This window comes from Micropterus dolomieu, linkage group LG12 (assembly GCF_021292245.1).
Source record: "Micropterus dolomieu isolate WLL.071019.BEF.003 ecotype Adirondacks linkage group LG12, ASM2129224v1, whole genome shotgun sequence".
NCBI classification, from domain to species: domain Eukaryota; kingdom Metazoa; phylum Chordata; class Actinopteri; order Centrarchiformes; family Centrarchidae; genus Micropterus; species Micropterus dolomieu.
This window is the reverse complement of record NC_060161.1, coordinates 29,556,362-29,581,746: the sequence shown is the minus strand read 5'-3', so window position 1 is coordinate 29,581,746 and position 25,385 is coordinate 29,556,362. Positions and strand designations below refer to the sequence as shown.

The 25,385-nt window shown below is 39.6% G+C and overlaps 2 protein-coding genes across 3 annotated transcripts in view; both read left to right on the top strand.

Annotated features, from left to right (window-relative positions):
- The window catches only part of LOC123979887 (protein NLRC3-like), a 10,154-nt gene extending 4,574 nt beyond the window's left edge, over window positions 1-5,580 (top strand). The window contains exons 6-7 of the mRNA XM_046063998.1: window positions 568-626; window positions 750-5,580. Coding sequence (XP_045919954.1) covers window positions 568-626; window positions 750-1,279 — 589 coding nt within the window. The 3' untranslated portion in view covers window positions 1,280-5,580. The remainder of the gene's footprint in view (window positions 1-567; window positions 627-749) is intronic.
- Window positions 5,581-8,138: 2,558 nt separating this feature from the next.
- LOC123981196 (serine/threonine-protein kinase DCLK2-like) overlaps window positions 8,139-25,385 on the top strand; it is a 31,683-nt gene continuing 14,436 nt past the window's right edge. The window contains exons 1-7 of one of the 2 annotated variants that reach the window (XM_046065925.1): window positions 8,139-8,387; window positions 8,925-9,062; window positions 9,962-10,405; window positions 16,301-16,689; window positions 22,285-22,411; window positions 23,751-23,882; window positions 24,814-24,902. In XM_046065925.1, the coding sequence (XP_045921881.1) occupies window positions 9,970-10,405; window positions 16,301-16,689; window positions 22,285-22,411; window positions 23,751-23,882; window positions 24,814-24,902 (1,173 nt within the window). In that variant the 5' untranslated portion in view covers window positions 8,139-8,387; window positions 8,925-9,062; window positions 9,962-9,969. Of the gene's footprint in view, window positions 8,388-8,924; window positions 9,063-9,912; window positions 10,406-16,300; window positions 16,690-22,284; window positions 22,412-23,750; window positions 23,883-24,813; window positions 24,903-25,385 lie in introns of both variants that reach the window. The other variant, XM_046065924.1, reaches the window with a different exon arrangement.

The following is a 25,385-nucleotide window of genomic DNA, read 5'->3' as shown; positions in this document are numbered from 1 at the left end:
GGGTCGAGGATGGGTGTTTCAGCACGACAACGACCCTAAGCACACCGCCAAAGCAACAAAAGAGTGGCTGAAGAAGAAGCACATCAAGGTTCTGGAGTGGCCTAGCCAGTCTCCAGACCTGAATCCAATTGAAAATCTTTGGAGGGAGCTTAAAATTCGAGTTGCCAGGCGACAACCTCGGAACCTGAATGATTTGGAGGCTGTCTGCAGGGAGGAGTGGGCCAACATCCCTGCCGAAATGTGCACAAACCTTGTCACCAACTATAAAAACCGTTTGACATCTGTGCTGGCCAATAATGGCTTTTCTACAAAATATTAACATGCTGTTTGTCCAGGGGGTCAAATACTTGTTTTTCCTCATCAGATGGTTATCAATTTTAATAAATTCATATGATGTGATTTTCTGGAATTTTCTTTGGGATTCTGTCTTTCACTGTTAGAATGTACATATGATTAAAATTATAGATCGTTGCATTCTTTGTAAGTGGGCAAACCTGCAAAATCAGCAAGGGGTCAAATACTTATTTCCCCCACTGTACTTTATTATCTGAATAAATTCTAAAAATCAAATCTCAACAGCGTTGAACATGGGGGAAGTGACCGGATACAACCAGGCTTCAAGAAATGTAAGTGTCTGTATGTTTGCTGGTAGGAATAGTGAACTAGTGAAGAAGCAGTAAATTAAATGCTTAGTGATATGGTTGTCTTTAGCGGCCTGTGGTTTTAAAGTGTTTTTTCTTTACCTCCAGATGCCTGTGAGCTCACTTGGGACCCCAACACAGCCCACAAGAACCTCCTTCTCTCTGAAGGGAACAGAAAGGTGACCTGGGTGAAAGAGGAGCAGCCACATCATCATCACCAAGAAAGGTTTGATCAGTGCCAACGGGTGCTGTGTGAACAGGGTCTGGACGGACGCTGCTACTGGGAGGTCGAGGTGTTCGGCCTCTTCAGTGTTGGGGTGACATACAGAGGAGCTGACAAGGAAGGAAAATGGGATGATTTCAAGCTGGGACACAATGACAAGTCTTGGTGTCTAGTTTGCTCTAATGATGGTTATTACATTTTGCACTGCAACAACAAAGTAGATGTGTCTTCACTCGGATGGCGCTCCAGTCAAGTAGGAGTGTTTCTGGATTGGCCGGCTGGCACTCTGTCCTTCTACCGAGTTTCCTCCGACAGTAGAGTCCGCCTCCATACCTTCAAAACAAAGTTCAGTGAACCTCTTTATCCTGCTGTTGAACTTCACACTCAGTCCTCTGCAGCATTTTCTCAGATTTAAAATGACAGTTAATGTCAATTACAGATGCACCTAGCTAACCAAGCTAGCTAGCTCTGCACAGAACCGTTGGCTCCACAGTCTCAGCCAAATATGGTCACGTCCGGTGCCGCTGGTTGAGTGGGCAGCTGTATGTTTGCTACATTTCTTCATGTTTTAACAATAGTGACGTGTAAGTTTGTGCTTTTACTTTGTTTTGATTAAGTTACAGCATTTTTATTTCATTGGCAGCTATCCTGAAAGAGCAGCTTATATGTCAGAAAAGGTCTGTCCAGATTTTCATTGAATACCAGTTGATGTTACTTAGTGGATTCTTATTCTACAAACTTTACTAAACAATGTTTCACTGCTGTGGTGCTTAATCTTTACTTAGTCGAATCTAATTGTGAAAACTTAGCTAAAAAAGTTTTTTGTGGTGCTTCATTTTTACTTAGTGGAATCATATTTTGAAAACTTAGCTTAACAATATGATTGTCGTGGTGCTTAATCTTTACTAGTGGAATCTTATTTTGAAAACTAAGTTAAACAATATGTTTCACTACTGTGGTGCTTAATCTTTACTCAGTGGAATCTTATTGTGAAAACTTAGCTAAAAAAAAAAGTTTGTCGTGGTGTTTCATTTTTACTTAGTGGAATCTAATTTTGAAAACTTGGTTTAACAGTATGTTTGATGTGGTGCATAATCTTTACTCAGAGGAATCTTATTTTGAAAACTTAACAATTTGTACCTTCAAAACAAAGTTCAGTGAGCCCCTTTATCCTGCTGTTGAACTTCACACTCAGTCCTCTGCATCATTTTCTCAGATTGAACCCATTATGTCTCATAAATAGTCCAAACAACTGTTGTATTTGTAGTGTAAGGATGTCCTACGGGCTGTTACACTGTAGTTGTAGTGTACACTGTAAGACTGAAGTTGTAGACTTTCAGGTTTCACTGTTATTGTATATAACAAAGACAGAACCTTTGGGTCTGAAAAGTGAGGTGAATGTGAAGTTCCTTAAATCTGCATGGCATCAAACGGCCAGCAGGGGGCGACTCCTCTTGTGGAAATAATGGTAAAATGACTCTTCTTCTCAGCTGATTTATTACCTCAGTAAACACTTTCATAATGAATTTATGGTCTCAATCGCTAGTTTCACGTCTTCTTTAATACAACATGGTGTTTATTTAGTTATCTGTGGTCCCATTAGAGGAAAATAGACCATAAAGGAGAGTATTCTTCAGGGCGGGACTATCTTGTGATTGACAAGTTGCTACACATGGTGACCTGTCAATCAGGCTACAGTGACTCGTTCCCATGGCACTGTGTAAATTTAACCAGCACTGTTGAAAAAGCTTATTAGGAGTTGGCTGTTCACGTTCTCTGGTGAGTGTGTCTTGTTTTAGGCCTGTTTTTCACAAGACAAAAGTATCATCCCAGTTAAAATGACAGTTAATGTCAATTACAGATGCACATAGCTAACCAAGCTAGCTAGCTCTGCACAGAACCGTTGGCTCCACAGTCTCAGCCAAATATGGTCACGTCCGGTGCCGCTGATTGCAAAAAATAATGCCAAATTTGAGGCTTCAAAACGGCAGTCGACAAACAAACGGGTGACATCACCACTTTTTTTATACAGTCTTTGGGAATCCATTCATCGTACAGTAATTTTTCAACTAAAAATACCAAACATTTGCTTCCTCAAGCTTCTTCACTGTGAGGAATATACCATTGACATTTCTAGGAAACTGTGATGGACATTTTCTAAAATTTTCTGACATTTTATGGGCAAAACAACTTATCAAATAATCTAGAAAATAATAGGTAAAGTAAACCTTTTAAGTTAGTTAGTTGAGTTGTGGCAGCTTAGTAATATTTACATGACTTTGACAAGCAGAGCAGTAACTTGTAGGAGTGGGCAGCTGTATGTTTGCTACATTTCTTCATGTTTTAACAATAGTGACGTGTAAGTTTGTGCTTTTACTTTGTTTTGATTAAGTTACAGCATTTTTATATATGTCAGAAAAAGTCTGTCCAGATTTTCATTGAATACCAGTTGATGTTACTTAGTGGATTCTTATTCTACAAACTTTACTAAACAATGTTTTACTGCTGTGGTGCTTAATCTTTACTTAGTGGAATCTAATTGTGAAAACTTAGCTAAAAGAGTTTTTCGTAGTGCTTCATTTTTACTTAGTGGAATCGTATTTTGAAAACTTAACAATTTGTTTGATGTGGTGATTAATTTTTACTTAGTGGAATCTTACTTTGAAAACATAACAATTTGTTTGATGTGGTGCTTAAATTTTACTTAGTGGAATCTTACTTTGAAAACTTAACAATTTGTTTGATGTGGTGATTAATTTTTACTTAGTGGAAACTTATTTTGAAAACTTACCTTAACAGTATGTTTGATGTGGTGCTTAATTTTTACTTAGTGGAATCTTACTTTGAAAACTTACCTTAACAGTATGTTTGATGTGGTGATTAATTTTTACTTAGTGGAATCGTATTTTGAAAACTTAGCTAAACAATATGTTTCGCTGCTGTGGTGCTTAATCTTTACTCAGGGGAATCAAATAAAATTCAAAGAGGTCCAGTTTGAGAAAACTTTCCAAAGCAAAGGTCCGGAACATTGTAACCACAATGGCACTGAATGCATTATCATTCAAATTGGCTGTCGGTTGGGGGTCCGTAGAGGACGGTGGCTGGGTCCAAATCAGCCAATAATAACTTTTCACAGATGTTTCATGGGATACAACATGAAGTGATGTAATTTTTTACTCAAAAGGTAAAAGGCTTAACTTTTATGTCTGCCCACCAGCAAAGCATTAATTTTTTCAGGTTGTCCCGTAATGATCAACTTCACTGTGACATTTCTTGAAAACAATATAATTCAACACCATAACTCTGGAACAGACGGGGAGATTGTGACCATATTTCACAGCTGGACTGAAAAGCTGACACTTTTGACTCAAAGGTCAAAGTAATCTCAAAATAAGTTTTTAGCCATAATTTTAAAATTAATTGGATGATTCCAGATTTTACACACACAAACGTTGACTGGAATGACACAATGTGTAAACAATAGCAATAGCACAGTATCGGCTTTCCTCCATCTTGTCTATTTTGCCTTTCACTTCCTGCGTCATTCTGATTTTCATGCATCATCACAATTAATGTGACTGCAAACAACATATTGGAGTGCGCCTAGCAACTCATAATCCGGTGAATGAGTAGTGGGTTTCACCTACAGCTAATAGAGAGGCTTTGCAGCTAAAAATGCCAATAGAAAACAAAAGCAATGCACTTTTATGTAGCCGAACTGTATAAGAATCAATCTTTACTTCGTAAACAAGTACATGTGATACGTGTTCAGCCAATACATCTACAGTAAGCCTTCATTAATAAGACAACAATGTATGTTCACTGGAATTATACATCAAAATAGTGATAACTTCCAACCTTATTGTGAAAACTTAGCTTAACAATATGTTTGGCTGCTCTGGTGAATTTTTTTTTACCTGGACATAAAAACATAGCTAGGCTAAGCTAACCAGCTGCTCAATGTAGCTTCATATTTACAATACAGACATGAAAGTGGGAACAATCTCCCCACCCAAATCTTGGCAGAGGTGTACCCAAAATGTCAAACTTCTTTCTTGTGTTTGGCATATTTGGTGCTAGATTTTACTGGATTTAGTAAAAAAAAAACCATTTCTTTCTTTGACAATGTAAAAGTTCAATTAATAGCTCAGTTGCCTATATTTGGTTTAGGAGTCTATATGGGACAAGCCTTTAATTAATTTCACACAAAACTCCTGATCAAAAAGATGGGAAATACCATTAAATTCTTTATTTAAACCAGTTTGAATATTACCGATGTGTCAGTTAAAGTGCTGCCTTTGTTGTAGTTTTTTATGATTTTATTTTTGTTCTTTTGTTTGGTAGACCTTTACCGAATACAGGAATATAAATAATCAAGGAATAGACACAGATTCAGACTTGATGAAAGAATTAAATGGTAGAGAATCACAAATTTTTTTATTAATTATTTTAATATGCTGGTAAATCTGAATGAATTATATTTTGGTGCTTGTGACTGAATTGTGGAGAATGTAAGTGATGTGTAGCATGTCTATATTAACTTGAATTTTATAAAAACAAAACAGACTCGGCATCTAATTGAGACCTGCATTTATTTGTCAAAATGTATAGCCACACCCGGCCAGTAAAGGGCATGCAGTGTTTAAGTTCTACTGTACAAGAATTTTCATATTGTGATGGATGTTAGAAATAAACTTTCAGGAAATTGAGAAAATATAAACTGTGTGTTTTGTTTTGGGGGGGGGGTTGACCATTTGATTTGTCCTCTTCATCACGCTCAAGGACTGACATGTTTTGTTATATATCAACTAAACATTACATCAGTTATCTTCCTTTGTCTTATATGAAGAGAACTTTAACAACAACATTTAAAAAACACCTTTCAAAGCTTTTAACCTCAACTGAGAACACAAATTCTTTGAAGGAATTTTTGAGTTAAGGCTTGAATGAATATATTGTTTTAGTAAGCTGTGCTTGTCTTTGATATGCAAACTGTAATTTGTATTGGTCCATGTGTACAAGAACATAATGGCTGGTCCACATTGTCATAATTGGATGAATGGTTCACTGATTTGGCTGACAGTAAAGGGTGGGGCAGTTTGGCTGCTTCGGGTCCCAGCTGTCGCCCCCACACACACAGCGAGGGAGGGTGGGGCTGCTTCGTCCATGTGTCACAAAAAGAGCCCTGGCTTCTACAAAAGAAGAAAGAGAAGAGGAGGCAGGTGCGACACACGTGAAACATAATATTGCTGAGTAAAGTTAAGCTTTGATAGGTGCTCTTTGCTTATCGAGTTTAAAATCCCAAAATCAAGAAGGCGGGGTTTACTTTCAAAAACAGAAAGTGTTGGGAATACATGGGCCATATATTGATGGTATCAACAAAAGTGTCATCACACAACAAGCAGTAACTGTTGAGTTTCTGTATCTCATCCAGATCTGATGAGGGTGCCTTTTTTCTTTCTTTGGTCTGGAACAAACCGCTTAATGACCAACGGTCAGTTACAACATGATGGCTTTTGTGTCTTCTCAGGTTATTGTGTGTGTGTGTTTGCCTGTGGGGTGGATGTGGGGTCCTTAGTGTGTTTTGGCTGTGTGGCTGTTTGCAAATGTATTTTAAAGGAATAGTTTGACACACTTATTTGTCCTCTTTCCAAGAGTTTGAAGAGAATACCAATAATAGTGACATGTCTATGGGGTAAATGTCAAGCTACAGCCAGGACGCATCAGCTTAGCTTAGCACAAAGACTGGAAACCGGGGGAAACAGGTAGCCTGGATTTGTCATAACTTTCAAGGCTCAGTAATTACCAACGTGTATTGTTTGTTTACCCCACACAAAAGCCAAGTATTAAAACAACAACTTGTTTTACAGGGACTATGTCTTGGTCTATTTCCATTCTTTACGCTAAGCTATGCTAATTGTCTCCGGACTCAATCTTCATATTTAATGCACAAACATGAAAATGGATAATCATTCATTATTTACCAAAACAAACTTTTGCTTTAATGTAAAGCATATTGACTAGATTGATACATTTTCCAGGACATCTTCATAAAGTTTTTTTGCCATTGCCCTATGCAATTGGTATGTTATTTGTATTTTTACTTATAATTATAAAGCAAATCAATGTTGTTTTATTTAACTTGATTACAGTGAAGTTAATAATAGATCCATATTGTTGCTATTTATTATCACATTGCTGAGGCTCCCTACAACTAAAAGTTCAATTGACAATAGCTACATAAGTAATAATATCCACAGCGATGCCCACCACCTCATCAAATATGCAGCTGACTAATGGAGGAGAATTATTTATTACTTCAGTCATTATAGTAATTTATCATCTTTTATTTATTGGATCTTAATTGCTACAAGTTTTATGCTACTTGTAACCTTTTGTAAAAAAAAACCAAAAACAATAAAAAAATCCATTATCATTCTCACTAATGATGTTGCAAATGTGGTGGTCTCATGACTAATGTTTAGGGAGGTGCACAGAAAGAGAAAGAGAAAGAAAGACAAACAACATTATACATGATCTTATGACCTTTTCAACATTTTCCAGGTTTTATTAAGAAAAAGACTTCCATATTCACTGTTAGATGTTTGGGACAATGAAGCCTTTAATTTACTTGCAGAGAGTTAGAAGAGAACATGAAGCTGCAGCCTGTTAGCTTGGCTTAGCACAAAGACTGGAAACTAATAAATACCTACCTGCACCTCTAAAGCTCAATTAAACAGAAATGCAAAAAATACATGTTTTCTGTTTTTTTACAGGAGTTATAGGCCTACATGTGCCAGACCATTTCCTTGCTGTTTCCTTGTGGTTCCAGTCTTTATGCGCAGCTTGAATTCTCATGGCTCAAGCTTAGTATTTAATATGTACATGAGTGGTATCAATTTTAGCATTATAAATTAATTGCCAAAAGGAAAGAAAAGTATTTCATAAACTGTCTAATGGTTCCTTCAAACTGCCTTTAAATTACTTTAAGTCAATTTAGTAAAATATATTATCTTTCAGGTTTCTTTAATGTTATTGTGGCCTGTGTTAATAATGAATGGTTTTATTATGGCTGCACCAGTCATGACAATAAAACAAGTGAATTTGAATTTCAGAGAGAACCAGACAAAAGATAGAAAGAGCGAGAGACTGGTAGAGCGAGCTAGACAAAGACCGAGAGGGAGAGAGAGAGAGAGAGAGAGGGAGGGAGGGGAGGAACTTGTCATCAGCCGCGGATGAGGGGAGAGGGGAGGGGAAGGGAGGGGGTGTTCAGCCGGTCTCTCCTCCCTCTGCTGCAGCGGCCATGCTGCTGTCCGCCGTCTGTCTCGGTGCATCCCGCCGGTGTAACCTGTCGCCGTTGCATCACTGAATCCCGGGTTAGCGGATCGACCTGGACCGGGTGGGCTCGGTCGTAGCGGTTCAGTCCGCCTGGAGCAGCAGGATCCGTCGGACAGACAGGAATACGGCACCGGGGAAAGAGGAGAAAGCCTCCATAGCAACAAACCGGTTTCACGGCATTATTGGTAGGTGCCTCCCTCTGTGTGTGTGTGTGAATGGCGCTGTCAGCCCAGCTTAGCAGTGTTTGGGCGGATTGATGGATAAAGTCAATTCGTTTATCAGATCAAGAAACAGACAAACAGCCGCCAAGGTTTTATAATAATTTGATGTACGAACTCGTGTTTTGCTTCTGGCTTCAGGTAAATTTAATTTGACTGAAAATCGATGGAAATTTCTCACTCTGGCCTTGCAGGAAATTAAATTTCACTAAAAGAAGGTGGAGCATTCAACTTAAAACCTCTTTTGCATGTTTGATTAGGCCGGAACACATTGCACATGCAAAATCTTGATACCACAGGACAGTGCAGTATTGTGCAAAACATTTAATCCTAATTGAATGCAGACCTGTGCTCAGTATCCTTAAATTACTGCATTAAATATAAATCTTACAATTTTCCTGCACCAGTAGACATGTATAGGCTGAATGTGCCGGTTCGTGCACCTATCAGGATGGGAGATCCATCTTCAGTAAACCATGTGGTTGTCATCTGTTTTTTTGTCAGTGATGGATGGATGTTGAGGATGCTGGAAGACAACGTTTGACTAGGACAGAAACCCCCAAACGAACCAGATTACCAAGACCCCAAACCATCGTGCCAGGTTTAAAACAGGACTGCTGGGACTCAATGGGCTTGAACCAGGTCTGCACAACAGTGTACTTAATTAAGAGCCAGATCACTGGGTCTACAGCTGTGTTACTGAGACTGCAGAGAGGTCAGTGCGAGCGCACGTCCATAATATCAAGTGGAGAGTAGACCTTTGCTGGGATAACTGGATTTCATGGCTTTAAGGTTCTTCATTCAAGCTTGAAATTAGTTGGAGGAAAAATCTTTTGGGAAAGAATTGCTTCAAGTCATAGGCAAGTCGAAGACTGTCCCTAAACTGGTCTGAGGTTTGGTGCCACTAACATGGAAAACATCCATCTACAGCCTAAAGCATCGAATGCGTTCAGTGTTTTAGCACCACTGCATTAAAGCATCAATGAAATACCTGAACTTTAGGATTCTTCTAGTATTAGTATCTTTTTTTCTTGTATTACACCTGGGTTACAGAAAAATTCGGTTAAACTAAAGGTACTACAGCCAGGACCAGATACAGGTTACCAAACAATACAGTGTTTTTTGGCTCTTCTTGTCCTCGTGCTGGTTCATCAGGCAAACTGGATTAATAAGCATTTTAGAAGTCTGCATGTTGAAGGTCCCAGGGATTACAGCTGGGTTTTGAGAATCTAAAACCACATTTGGATGATCATAACCAGATTACTGTCTACAAAAAGGCTACTGGTTCTACATCACTCTTAATGGGATTGAAATAATATCCTGGTACTAGAAACATTACCAGCTACTGGTTCTACCAGTGAGTCACCAAGCTTACAACATATCTTACAGACTATACAGCAAGTTTTTAAAACTAGGACTAAGTTATTCTTGCTGTAACAAGCTAGAGACCAGGTATCCAGGACAAGTGTTTACTGTTTATTGCTGTTGGAAGATGAATCTTTTGTAGCAGGGACTCTGTCTGTTGACCGCTACTGGACCAGGAATCACCATGTCTTTGAGTAAGACCCTCGAACTGGAGCACTTCGACGAACGCGACAAGGTTCGCCGGGGACGCTCCACCCGCACCAAGAGAGATGAGTCCAACAGCAGCGCTGGCGGTGGGGGGTCCGGCCCCAGCTCCCGGGGCAGCAGCCTGGTCCCTAGCCCTGCCCACAGCGCCAACTGCAGCTATTACCGGACTCGAACCCTGCAGGCGCTCACCTCGGAGAAACGGGCCAAAAAGGTCAGATTCTATCGCAATGGAGACCGGTACTTCAAGGGTCTGGTGTACGCTGTTTCCAGTGACCGGTTCCGTTCCTATGATGCACTGCTCATGGAGCTGACACGCTCCTTGTCGGATAACTTGCATCTGCCCCAAGGAGTGCGAACGATCTACACTATAGATGGCAGCAAGAAGATCACCAGTATGGACGAGCTGATGGAAGGTAGGACTCACAACTTTCTGTCTTTACTCCCCCTTGGTCATAAAATGCAAGACTTTGTCGCCTTTGGACAGAGTCAGGCAAGCTGTTTCCCCCTGTTTCCATTCTTTATGCTAAGCTAAGCTAACCACCTGCTGGCTTTAGCTTCATGTTTAACATACAGACTTGAGAGTGGTATCAATCTTCTCATCTAACTCTCGGCAAGAAAGCAAATATTTCTCAAAATGTCAAACTATTCCTGGTCAGTATAGGACATAACATCATCATTTCGTTACGTAAATCGTAAAAATTCGTCACCACCTTGTAAAGGCTTGAGCAGGTCATTAGGATCAGGATAAAGACCAATCCTGGCATCCTTTTAATGGATTTCTATTGGCTACATAAAGCCTAATCCATTTCTGATCTCTTTATTACAACCAGTTGAGCTCCTGGACCATTTTGTTTCATTGAAATAGTCAAATAGTTTCCTAACATTTAGCGATATGAAGCAAAGGCAGAGCATACCAAAACAACAACAACAAAAAAACTGGATCAAGACACCTCTGGTGGGTAATAGTGGCTTTAAATATGCAGTATGATGGTTTATTGAGCACACAAACATTTAAAAATAGCTCATTTAGAATAAAACTTATTTCATGACATTGAAGTTCTCTTGTGTTTTCTGTCTGTCTGACTACCAGAACTCTTGACGTGTCTCCCACAGGAATAAATGGACCTCAGCTGCACTGTAGCATTACATAATAGTCAGCTACCACTAAGTCGTAAATGTCCAGCCCACCTGTCACTCTCTCCATCGATCCTCCTCCTTAAACCACCTCACTGTCTCCTTCCTCTTTGCTCTCCGTCACACATGCATTATTTATTCCTGTGTATGTCAACGACAGCAGAATGATTAGTAGATAATCAATACAGAGACCATCAGGTACATAGTCTACTGAAGTCAAGAAAATAAAATCTACTTTATATCCACAACAAATCTTACATCCACCATCCAGTCAGACTGCCTCTCTTCTCATTGGGTTACACTTTTAATGATACTTTCCTGTGTTATGCCCTGACCTGAAGTATCAAAGACTTTTTTAAAAAGCATTTATACAACAGTGTAATGTTCATATTCCATATAATGCCTCACAACCTGAAGGTGTGGGGAATCAAACCATCAAACTTTGAGTCACAAGCAAACTGTGTATGAAAGTGAAAGACAGCTGGTAAAAAAATACATGTACATAATGACATTTCTTTAAAACACAACAGCTGTAAAGTCCATCTGCTCTTCCTCTCTTGCCTAAAGTCATTTAGACAGAAACAAACCAGTGGCTGAGTAACATCACTTATCATCAATATTGATGTGTGACTGGTTGTAATGTCCACTAATGAGTGTTAGAGCCAGGAAGCTGTTCAGCCAGAGACATACTAAAAGACAGATGCATTGCTCTTAAGCCCTCTGTGGAGTTAATGAACTACATACAGAGCAGTCCATGACGGCCTGAAAGTCGAAAGCAGGAACCTCGTCATCATTTGTGTATGAGTCAAAATACGATGGATGACCGCAGAGTGTTTGTTTGGCTGCTTTTCAGCACCAGAAACCTTTAACTGTAGAGATTTCAACTGATGTTCACAGATTGGTGTGACTGTTAAATTGAAAAGTAATATTTGTTGTGTGCGCAGCTGGAACCGGGACCTATTTTATTTACTTTTTTTGTGTTTGTTTTCCTGAAAATAAATCTCAATCTTGGACTTAATTCACACCTTAAGGGTAAAGATGATTAGAAAAGATTATCAGGTTTATGGCTTGTTAGCATCATCAGACAACTCAAGATGGTTGTACGATTGCTAATCTAGGCCGTGTATACAGGACTATATCCATAAAGTCTGGGTTATGTCCATATTCATTAGTTTTGTCAGGGCATGTCCACATATTTAAGCAGTTAAGCAATAAGTTGGATATATTGGAGTTTTCAAAGAAAAGATTATGACTCTGACATGACAAAAGTCTGAGAAACTTAAAGGTTACATGTTGCAACTAAAGGGCTGCAACAATTTAATATTTTTAATTATTACTGAATATATTTAGATTTCCAATTAAACACTGATTCTTGGAAAGCCAGAAAATTATAAAAAAAACATACACCAATTCATCAAAGTTTCCAGAGAGTTGTCTTGTGTTGTCTGAGCAAACAGTCCAAAACCCATCCATCCACCGTCAACCACTTATGCTGTGTACTAAGTCGCGGGGGTGCTGGAGCCAATCTGACATCAGGCGAAAGGTGGGCCATACATATATAACCACTTACACTCACGCCCAAGGACGATTTTAGAGTCACCAATTAACTTAGCCTGCATGTTTCTGGACGGTGGGAGGAAGCCCCCAAAGAGAGCCCACACAGACACGGGGAGAACATGGAAACTCCACACAGAAAGGCCTGGGACAACCAAGGTTCGAACCTTCTTGCTGTGAGGCGACAGTGCTAACCACTGCACCACGGTCAAAAACCCAAAGAAATTTAATTTACAGTGATTTAAAACCGATAATTAGGGATTTGAGAAGTTGGAATCCATGATTTTGAGTCGTTGTTGCTTAATGAAGTGAATTTCCTGATCATCTAACTGATTAAATGTTGTGGTGAGATGTTAATGACCACGTCTCTCAAGCAGGCCGTGAAAATGTTGGAAAAATAAGATTAAAATGCAGTTGTTCATATTCCTATCTGTCCTGTCATGGCGTTCAGTGGGAATTGAACCTGTGACCCTCGTCCATGTTGGTGCCTTGCTCAGCTGGTCAGAAGGCGTGTTTGTGTTTAGTCAGTCAGGTATTTTAATAAAAAACTGACTGACTGTCCAGCTGGTTTGAATTGCAAAGTGAAAGTCAGCATGTGGAGAGACAAGGTCAGACACACACATTACCTGTGTGTGTGTGTGTGTGTGTGTGTGAACATGTAATAGGGATAAAGAGAGAGAGAGAAAAATGAGGCTGACAAGTCTGTGTGAAAAAGGTGTGTGTGTGTGTTAGATAGCAGGCTCTGCCGCGAGATACAGAGAGAGGTAGAGGGAGGGATAGAAAGACTAGGAGAAAGAGAAGGTGAGCCATTTCTATCCATATAAGGTAAAACAGGAGAGTGGCTGTGGGCTACTGTACATGTGACAGGCTGCAGTCTGCCTGAGAGGTTTAACACCATTTATGATTTTAATGTAAAACATTTAATTTATTAAAGCTACATCACTCCAAGAAGAAACAAAATAATGAGTATTACTGTGCGTTTAAAATGTTTTAAATCAGATTAGCCAAATTTCTCACCCCTCTCTCATGTATTCCTGTTTAATTGATCGTTTGCTAAACTCCCCTCCTGTCTAGTTTTTGATTTCTCCACGTGCTGAAGTGGTGTGTAAAATGGCTGTAGTTGGAGAAATACAGTGCATGCAGAGAGTTTAGATGGTTGGTCTTTATAAAATCAAAAACACAAGCAAAGTGTAAAGAACCAATTTAAAAAGAGTGTTTATCTGCTCTAATATAAACTGCAAATATTAACATTTACTACCTAATCACTAGCACATCCACTAGCATGGGAGGTGGCCCTGGATGCTATCAGAGGTTCGACTAAGCAACTGTAGCATTATGTTCGCCGTACTCACTGGTCAGCAGTGGATAAGTACTCCGATCCTTTAGTACTTGTAAGAGTAGTTTTATGTTGTTATTCAATGTGGACCCAGTTTTAGGTATTGTATACTACTGGGTAGATTAGCAGTATAGTTCTGCAACTTATCATATAAGCATACCAAATGTGAATGGAAATACTCAAAATACCTTAAAATTTAAATATTAGAGCTAAGTAAAGCTGATGATACACAGAGCAACTTTTAGAGCAATCGTGCAGGGTAACATTGGTCAATGGTAATGAGTAAAGAATACTACCGTAATCTCCTTCCCCCACCACTCCGCCACCCGCCCCGCACCGCCGCTATCCGTTCAAAACATAGTCGGACTTGCCACTAGCAACATTGCCCAGCAACATTGCTCAAAAAGTTGCTCCGTGTATCATCAGCTTAAGAGTTTGATATTAGGCTACATTTGTCCTTAAATAAATAATAATAATAAAACCATTTTTTGCTACTTCATACTTCTACTTTGCTACATTTCAGAGGTAAATATTTTACTTTATACTTCACGACATTAATTTAACGGCTATAGTTACTAGTAACTTTGAGTTTACATAAAAAACACAATCAACTTATTAAATATGATGGACTGTTTCAGATAAAAGGTGCCACAGACCCGCATAGGTGTTTTTAGTTAATCTACTACTTTTAATACTTAATGTACATTTATTGGTTATAATTTTCTCAAGTAAAATTTCATCTACTTACAACTTTTACTTGTAACAGAATATTATTTTGCTACTTTTACTTAAATAAAGGAGCACTTCTTCCACCACTGCTAGTAATACTAGGAATAACCAGCACTACACTGCAACACGAGAACAATGCTGTTTATTTATTTGTATGTTTTCTACACGCTGACTGACACGTTGTTCAGTTTTCCTCCTCATGTGTCCAGCAGAGAGTTCAGCTCAGAGAGAGAGAGAGGGGGAGTGGGTCTGACATCTGCTGTCACCTTCACTTCATACACTGTCCACACACACACACACACACACACGGTTCGTATTACTAGAGCATTTGACTACAGTTACTACTTTAATAACCTCTGACCCTGAACTCACCTCTTACATAAGAATGGAGCCGTATCATCTTATTTTAGATTATTCAACTATTTACGACGACAATCAACAGCTACAAAACGTATATTGAGCTTTTAGATTTATTTCCTATGCTCAAGCCATCAGTTAATTTCAGTATACAATGGGACATTTGATACAGGCAAATCAGAACTTTGTTGCATTTATTATTGATCCCAGAATGGAAATTTCCTGGCTGCATTTAACACATCCTGATGAGGAGCAGTGGTGGGTTCAGGGCCTTGCTCCTTAGCAGTGGTCCATGCTGGACTCGATCTAGCGACCCTCCAGTTCTGGATCCAAGTCCCCACAGACTGAGCTAATGCCGCCCCAAAATGTTCTTCATGTGTCATTTTTTTTCTTTTCTTTTTTTGTGATAATGCAGTTACAAGTAGGGACCAGTTTCAAAGGACTTGTTTGTGGTGTGTCTAATGGCACTCCCAACATCTCATTTTTAAATTAAATGGCTGAAACTTGCATCTTTTTGAACTCTGAATGTATTACCTTACTGTATGTTGGGAAACCAAATCAATTTTTCTGGCCTGTTGTTGCTGCATGTTTTGACCATAGACTGTATTTGACAAATAAATGTAGGTCTCAGTTTGATGCCTGGTCTAGTCTTAATAGAAGATTTTTGGATGTATAAAACCTCTGAAAGCTCACCAGGTCGCCTGCTTGAGCTACTTTTAAGCTGCTTAGATCGCACATACAAATGTAAATGTTTAAACTTTTGTCAATATGGACACATTGTTATATCGGAGTTGATTTTATTGAAACAATTCAGACTTACTGATATGGTAAACTACGGTAAGCTACATTTTTATACAAATAAACAATTTGTTAGTAGCCTATTTTCCATTTTTGCTGAGTGAGAATTTTGTGTGAAAGGAATTAAAGGCCTGTCCCAAAGATCAGCCTGGGTGAGTTCAGTGACTGAAGCAAATAAAAGCCCAAGCTATTAACTGAAGTTTTACAGTATTTGAAAAGATTTGAAATGTTGCTGTTTGGTATCCTTAAACACATCTCTTTATGCTGGAATATGAAACTAAATTATGAGTTAAGATTTGTTTTTGAGCTTTAAAAAAACGTTTTTGGTCACTTTTATTGCAACATTTCACCTCTCGTCAAACATTACAACCTTTCCTTCTCCCGCCCTCTCTCTGCTCAGGTGAGTGCTACGTTTGTGCCTCCAATGAGCCTTACCGAAAGGTCGACTACACCAAGATCGCCGTGCCAAGCTGGAAGCCAGGTGCCAGCAGCGGGACAGGCCCTGCAGGCTCGAGCCGGCCCTCCACGGCGTCCACGGGGGTGTCGGCGAGCACCCCTGTCGTCCCAAAAGATCGTCCTGAGGTTCGGGAGGGCAGGGAGAGCAAAGACTTTATCAAGCCCAAGCTGGTGACGGTGATCCGCAGCGGCGTGAAGCCTCGCAAGGCGGTGAGGATCCTGCTGAACAAGAAGACTGCTCACTCCTTCGAACAAGTGCTGGCCGACATCACAGAAGCCATCAAGCTGGACTCCGGGGCCGTGAAGAGGCTGTACACGCTGGATGGGAAACAGGTGAGGGGATGTTTTTCTTTTCCTGCTTTACCTCTGACAGAAATCTAAATCTAAATTAAAGAACGTATATGAAGTTCATCCCATTGAAACACGGATGCTTTGACCGTATGTTCAGATATATTTAGCAGCTTCTGTGGAGGAAATGTTTTAGGGTTTGTTATTGGTCCTTCAGAAACAAAGAGTAAGGGCTTCTTTCTAGAGACATTCAACAATCATACAGGGAGAAACCCAACAAATAAGCCACTCAAACATCAATTTCCACACCCCCCTGAGCTGGAAATAGACCAGAATGCAAAGTTGCAGTAAATGTGTTTTTTTTTCTAAGGGATAACCTTTTACGTTCAGTTTTTCTTTACAGCACAGGCTTTTGCTGTTGTTAATGCTCTTTTCACAAATGCGGAAAACCAATGTTGAAGGACTGAGTTCAGGTTCCAAGGCTTCAGGCTACAAAACTCCCTTTGAACAGGCAGAAACCTTGAGCAGAACCATGACTCTGACCCGTGACGGCCATCTGCCTTGACCGGTTGGGGGGAGAATGAGAGTAGCCCAACTTCCACACAGAGATTTTACACAATAGTAATGGTGGTAGTGGAACAGATATCAATGATAATAAATAACAGTAACAATACTGATAGCAATAATAATACAAATTATAATAGGACTAATGATAATAATTGTAGCAGCAGGTGTCTACGGGAAAGGGAAGAAGTCAAGTTAGAAATCCCCCGGCAGTCTAGGCCTATAGCAGCATAACTAAGGGATGGTTCAGGACTACCTGAGCCAGCCCTAACTATAAGCTTTATCAAAGAGGAAAGTCTTAAGCCTACTCTTAAATGTGGAGATGGTGTCTGCCTCCTGAACCCAAACTGGAACCTGGTTCCACAGGAGAGGAGCTTGATAGCTGAACGCTCTGGCTCCTAGTCTACTTTTGGAGACTCAAGGAACCACAAGTAACTCGGCTGTAGTGGGTTAATAAGGTACTTTGAGCTCTGTAGGTTATAATTGTGCCTGACTGACTGATTGTTGTTTGATTTGGAATTTGATGTGTTTCTTAGACGGTTGACAGTAGAGAGATGAAAGGAAATGGGGAATGACACGCAATAAAAGTCCATGGCCGGACTTGAACCAGAGACGTTGTGGTTCATTGTCAGTGCCTTGAACACCTAAAGCCACCAGGACGCCCCAAGCCGTAGTTCTTAAAAACGAATAACATGAGTAAAACTGAAACACATATCATTGAACAATGTGTTATTTTCTATGTGAGTTTGCATATATTTGTCATAGCAAGACATCCTTTATATTGATATCTAAAATCTATATTTATTGTGATTTTGTGATTTGGTGACTTTATCAGAAATTTACTGCTTTGGATTGATTTTGTATAAAAGAGCATCTTTAGAGTGTAATTTTCCACTTGAAGTGTTTGGCCACTTAGTTCAGTCTCTTTGAAGCTTAATATTTGGGGCTTTTAGCTAAAAGTGCCGTCTGTTTAAAGCCCTCAAACTGCGACAGTCAGCTAAAGTACATTTTCCCCCTCGTCTTGTTGAACAGACTCTGAATATGCTCTGATCCTCTCTGAAACGCTTCTGTGCATATTGAGTTAAGGATTGTGGATTTAAACGTATCACACACACACACACACACTCACACACACACACACACACACATATTGAAGTTACAGATGAGCGTGTTGGCTGTGACATATGACAATGGGGAGCTGAAGAAAAGCAGAGACAGCAGCGAGCTTGTTGCAGTGAACGCAGCTCAGATTTACATCCACAAACACACACCAGACTACCCAATAAGCAAAGTCTCTGTTCGCCTTTGCTCAGATGTTGCTGCAGCATCGGCCTTGAGAAAATAAAAGCAGTGTTAACATACGACGCCTTCAGAATACAAGCATCCATTAAATTACCACACTTTAGCTTTCTTATCATTTTTATTTCTAAAATCGTTCCCCCTGAAAAATATTCTGCTTGTCTTGGATTTTAAATGTACTGTATTGAATCAGTTTTGATACTTACACAAAAATAAGATAATTTAGCAGGTAGTACATAAGATACACAAGTAATACATACGAACAGAACAGTTAGAAAAAGTCTATAAAAACAGAAGTAAAGGATTGCTAAGACAACAGCTGAACAGCATTTACGTAGTTTTAATGTCTTTATTTGTTTAGGTGTGAAGAAATGCAAAGTGACAGTATGTAGTTTCTATGTGCAGGTTTGGACACACAGCAGCACCAATGAGTGAGAATTAGCAGTGAGGTCACGTTAGGAAAATCCACACGGTGAGACTGTAATATGGAAATATTGGGAGGCTGATTATCTCACACTGGAAGAGTTCTGGTGAAATGTAAATGTCTCTGTGTTAGACGACCGGCTGTCTAATAAAGATATAGTGTAGGCGTAAAGTTAAAGTTGGTTCTCGTTTGTCACCCCATGTAAAATATTTAGGGAATTATTAACTATGTTGAACACAAAGTAAAATTGTCCCGGTTTTGTTGAGATGTTTCATTTCTAGTGTGTTGATTTTGAGCCGTGTATAAATCTATTTTTATTGCTGTTTCACTTCAGTTTTATTTTTTTAATTATTTGTTGTAGTAAAATGTTTTTGATGTTTTTGTTAAATGTTCGAGTTCAGTCTTTTTTTTTTTTTTGTGTGCGTGTGTTTCCATCGTCTGAAGATTTGGGCCGGCTTATCTGTCAGTTTTTATTTACGATTATCAGATGTTTGCACATTTTAGTCCATACTTTGTAAAACCCTGTTTAGTTGTTTGTACATTCACCTTTTTAACAATCTAAAAGACGTCTGATCAACTTCAAATCAGATCTGAGCCAAAGAATTTAGTTGATTAATCCATCTGTCAATGAATTCAACAGAAAATGAATTTGCAACTATTTTGATAATCAAATGAAGGTTTAAGTTGTCCGTTTTTTAAAAATGTGTACATTTAAAGGTCCTGGGAACCCATGTTTATGTCTGTTTATTTACTGTTGCCATTCATTGTATAGACTAGACAGGTAATCAAGAAAATAATCAGTGGATTAATCGATGATGAAAGTAATAATAACCAACCTTGATTTAGTTGCATTTTTTGCTGTTTTTTGGAGGAGTTCAACACAACTAATGCAGGAATATGTAATTTTTCAGCACATGAGAATACAAGCTTTTCACCTGACTTCACAAACAGTGATTAGTTTACTGCTAATTAAGGCTTTTAGTTTGAAGGCAACGTGTCATAACGAAGGCTTTTATTCTGTCAGACGCCGTCACTCCAGACTCAGTCAGTCTGAATGAAACAAGGCCAAGGTTTGTGTGTGTGTGTCCTCCCTTCGTCCTTTCAGTTTGTGCAGCCACTTCAAACAGCGGGACAGAAACCCCGGCACACAAACACACACACTTTGACACTGCAGTGTGGTCGCCATGGTAACCAGCCATCCACATACACACAGACTGTGCAGCTCCGGAGGCGTTTAGTAAAAAGTAAAACAGGAGGGGGAACGATGGGACCGAGGAGGAGTGAGGGGGTAAAATAGAGGACAAAAGGAGGGAGGAAAGGAAAGGAGGAGGGATGGAGGAGGAGGAGAAGTAGGAGGAGAGGATGAAACAAGGAAAGAGATGGTAGAATAAGGTAGAGGGGGGAGAAGAAGAAAAGGTGTTACGTTGTTGTGTGAATACACAAAGAAACAGTTGTGCCTGTGCTGCAGCCAGTTTCTCTACACTGTGCATCGTTAAATTTCCTTGGTAGTACAACACCATCTCTCTCTATTTAAGAAATACTTGGGAAATATACGTAGTTACATGAGAAGATCAATACTGCTCTCGTATCTGTCCGTTATGAAGCTGCACCCAGTTAGCTTAGCAAAGCTGGCTCTGTCTAAAGGTAATAAAATCTGCATACCAATACCTCTAAAGCTCATTAATTAACCCACTCTGTTCAATCCATACAAAATTTAAAGTAATAACGGTAGCTACGACAAGATATCACATGGGACATTTTACTGCAGAGCAAGTACTTTTACTTTTAAGTAAATTCAGCTAACAGTACTTTACTTTAAGTCCTCATGATATTAAAATCCATGTTTAAGTGTATTTATATCACAGGTCTGGTGCTATACCTGCCGTCGTTTTGTAGGTATTCTTGATGGTATTTTAGAGTTTGTCATTTCCTGAAAAACGATTAAAAATGTCGATGGCTCAACCTGCACTCGGGCGTGTGTTAATTAAAGCGTCCAATGAAAAGCTTTTTCAATTTTTATGACACCACCGGAGCAGAGTGTTTCTGGTGGCCCACCGGGCCTCACTGATTACTGTACGAAAACACAACTTTTTTACTTTATTCACTGAGTTGTGTGAAACTGGATCATATTTTATGGAGAAAATATATTCTGGTTTTCGCTCTGATGTCCTCTTTGCTCTTTGCTGATGGAAAACTTCTGCCACCTAGCTGCTAATTAGCTCAGATGGCCGTGAAGCTAGTGGTCATATTAGCCGACTCTGAACTACAGATTTTAAAGAGGTTATATTATACTTTCCTCCTTTATTGTGTTAAATATCTTTTTTTGTGCATGTAACAGGTTTGCAAAGTGGAAAAAGCCCAAAGCACAAAGGGAGTTTCCATCTCATAACAGCTTGTTTGTAGTCCAGCCTTTACTTCCCTAAACTATCTGCGTCACAATGTAACACTCGTCATAATGCTCGCCTAGTGACTAGTGTGGCAAATAACGTTAGAAACCCTCGAGGCAGTCTATGGACATAAAGTTGTTGCTGTGATGTAGAGACAGTGCTCAGTTAAAACTTTACAAATAACTGAAACATCTTGCTCCAGTCCTGGTTGCGAAGGTGGTTCGGGTTTTTCTGCCTGTGTTTCGGGATTAGACTTCGCAAACATGTACGGCTAAACGGAAGCCGCAGTTAACCGGCTGAAGCGGCTTTTCTTTGGATCACGCTACCCTGCTTGTCAGGACCCGCCTTACTCTGCTTCTGATTGGCTAGTAGTCCTGAACTAGGAACTGCACATGTGCAACTCCCAACAAAGATCGAATAGAAGTAAGATGCCTCACTCTGTCCAACATGCAGGGTGGAAAGAGGAGCTGCAGCAATGTGCAGTATGACAAAAATGTAACCTGTTCTGGTACAACCCCAAAATGACATTATGAACCTGAAAATTAGCATGATATGACCTCTTTCAATGCAGGACTTTTACTTATTGTTATACCTCTTTCACCGCTGACAGTTTCTGATGTGACCCGACCTCAACTCTTTCTCTCTCTCTGCTTAATCCGTCCTCCCTCACCTCTGTTGATCCCTCTTTTCTTCACCTGTTCATCTCCCACAATCCCCCCCCCCGTCTGCCTAAATCTGGGACATTTTGATGCACGATTTGTATTTAATCCTCAAGACAGTTCTTAGACAGCACAGTGTGTGTTTGTTTCTGTGTGTGTTACCATTGAAGCACTGCCAGCGGCAAACACGATCAGACTATTCCCAGCTGTCGTCTGCTTTGTCTCACACACACACACTGCAGTGTTTTTTGCATTGCATGAGTTTGATTAATCAGGTGTGTGTGTGTGTGTGTGTGTGTGTGTGTAGCTGACCTGTCTGCAGGATTTCTTTGGGGATGACGATGTGTTCATGGCGTGTGGACCGGAGAAGTTTCGCTACGCTCAGGACGACTTTGTGCTCACACACACCAGCAAAACACCAGCTTTTGTTAACGGTGAGAGACACACACATTTTATTAGACTTGATGGATGCAGTACTTGTTTCTGATGTGGTGCATTGCGTGTGGCACTCGGACTATCCAATAAATTTAAAATCTTGCTCAACCGAATATCCAATTATATTTATTTGTTTGTTTTAGGTTGACGTGTATATATTTCTTTGCCTTCTTTGTCGATTTTGACACTAATGAAGACACGGCAGTGTTGAAATGTTGGTCCGCTTGCACAATTAGGCTGAGAGTCAATAAATCCCTTTTTTTTCCTTTGTTTTCTTTTTTCTAAAAATATTTTTATTGGAGAAGAAATAACATTCAATCAGTACAGTCAGTACGAGAGTAGGATAGTTGGATAAAGAATGAAAAAAGAGTCAGGCTCAAATAAAATAACAAATAAAATAGAAACCCTAATCCCTCCCAACACTGTGTGGTATGGCAACACATTCTCACTCCCATCTCGCCACATATTGATGCTTGGTCAAGACCCTCGCTTTTTAACGCCCTGGGTACCCCTTTAGCATCATTTATCAAAGTTTATGGCTCCGCAGTCAAGTTAGCAACAATAAATATGCAATGTCAGGTTAGACATTGTGAAACTTTGCAGTTTGATTAGGTTTAGGAAAAGATCAAGGTTTGGGTTAAAATAACCACGTTACATACGTCAGTTAACTTATATAAATTAAGTAATGTAACTTGTGTAACTTACGCTACTTACGTACAGTAACTTCAATAAAAACATTCAATGTTGAGTTTTTGCTTCACACGGGAAACACCGGCCTTCTGGTTGAAAGTTCGGTTTGTGTTCCGCCCGTCCAACCCAACCACCTCCTTACTCAGTCTCTTCTGTTAAATATCATATACCGTTCAAAAGTGACACTACAGAGCTTCCCCCAGTGCATTCAACTGTGACGCCAAGGGGCTTCCCCAGTGTGTTACTGGTGCCAACAGGTCTTGACGATGCGTGTGACGACTTGGAAGTGAGAACAGGTTGGGTATTCATGCACCTCATATTACACGTCTCATCCAGAGCTCCAAATCAGTGCAATCAAAACAAAGAAAAACGGGTGATAATTACAAAAAAAATATACACACAGGAACATAATATTAATAAAATACAATGATTGAACCAAATAAAGTGGTTCACATCCTATAAAGGTTTAAGACTGCATAAGTTACAACTACAATACTTACAGATATAAATAAACTCCTTTAGCGAGCCACATTACCAGCAGGGGATCGAATGCACATACTGTTAGTCTTGTGTTATTTACATATCTCTAAATGATTACTTGTAAGAACAAATGTGATTTAATTTTCGTATATCTCTCTCTCCCCCCAGAGTGCAGAGCCAAGGTACCTCGCTCTACCATTCCTCCTAAAAGTACAACTCCCAAGACCCCTAGCAGCTCCAGCTTCTCCTCCTCGAAGACGCCACCCAAAGGCACACCCAGAACAAAGTCTCCTGGACCAGGTGTGAACCAATGGGACACCACCCTAACAGATAATCAATAAGAGAAATGAGTATCTGGTTAAAATTTTCTTTCAGTCAAAGAAAATCATGATTTACTGTCATATACTGTAGTTGTATGTTTTGGTCATTGTTATTTATATTTTGGGCCAATTATGGCAGTTTGCCGGCACACTTGGTTGTTTTCCAGCCCTGGAGAACCAAATATGAGCCGGCTCAGGCCCAGATGTAGGTTCTGGTTTTGGGTGAATGACGACATGAGCCAAATCGGGCTGAAAATGATCTTCAGGTAGCAGGAGTCGGGTCAGTTTTGGCTCAATGTTGGTACCTGAAATTGGTCCACATAACGTCAGTCCAGCAACCAGCCGTGATTGATTTAGGCTGCTGTTTGGGAAAGCAGTTTGTATTTCACTACAATGCTCTAGAGCAGGGGTTTGCTTTGGGGGACGTGAACGGTATAATGTTGCCATGGATTTAGTGACTTACGATGTGGAGTAAAAACTGTGGAGAACCATTTAAGGTTTGCCACATTAGCCTTTAACACTTCCTGTTTGCAGTTGTAGCCATGGATGTACAGACAACTATCACTGGATTACTTTGATACTGAAGGAAACGTGATGATTCTCAGGCAAGTTCTGGAGTTATGAGGGGCATCTTTTTTTCTTTTGATTTCTGAGCAGACATATGGATATTTACTCACAAGATAATGATGACCTCGGAGAGTGTATGCCACAATGAATCAAAAAATATCCCTATAATGTCTGTGTGTTCAAATGACTGCGAAGGAGTGGGAGTGTTGCTGTAATCGTGTGAGCTGTGTGTTAATAAGTCAGCAGTTTGGAAACCTCTGCTCTAGGTCCCCCTGAAATGCTCTAATAGGTACAATTACCAGATTATTTTGACCAACCAGATGGCTCCTTTCTCTTGTGTGCAGCCAATGAGCCCGCAGGATCGCAGTCAGGCGGGAAGTCGTCCAGGTCCAGCCCCTCCCCCACCAGCCCCGGAACACGACGCAGCCTCAAGGTCAGATTGATTGATTGGTTGATTCATAAATTAACTGATAACAAGGGCTGCAGTGACACAATAATTTCCATCTCTAGTAAAAAAAAACAATCTTGAATCAAACACATTTCATGTCAAACAAACACAACGTTAATATAGATCAATGTGTGGAACAAAACAGAATAACAAATGTGTTAAAGTGGAGTTTATCTAGCTTGAAGCCAAATCTTGTGCATTAAGTAAACAGCTTGTCTTATAGATGAAAAGCTGATTGAAAAAATATTGACGTAAACAAAGCGTTGAAAGCATAAGAAAACAATCATTTAAGTTTAGTTTTATGCATTAAACGATCTGTCAATCCTTTTATTTTAGGTTAGTTTTTAATTAAATTAGATTTAGATTATCATTTAATCCTCATCGTGTGTTCATGTGTCTTCATCACCTGACTTGTTCTGTCTCTTTTTATTTAAATCTTGAATCAGCAATTGTTTTCTTGCTTCTGTC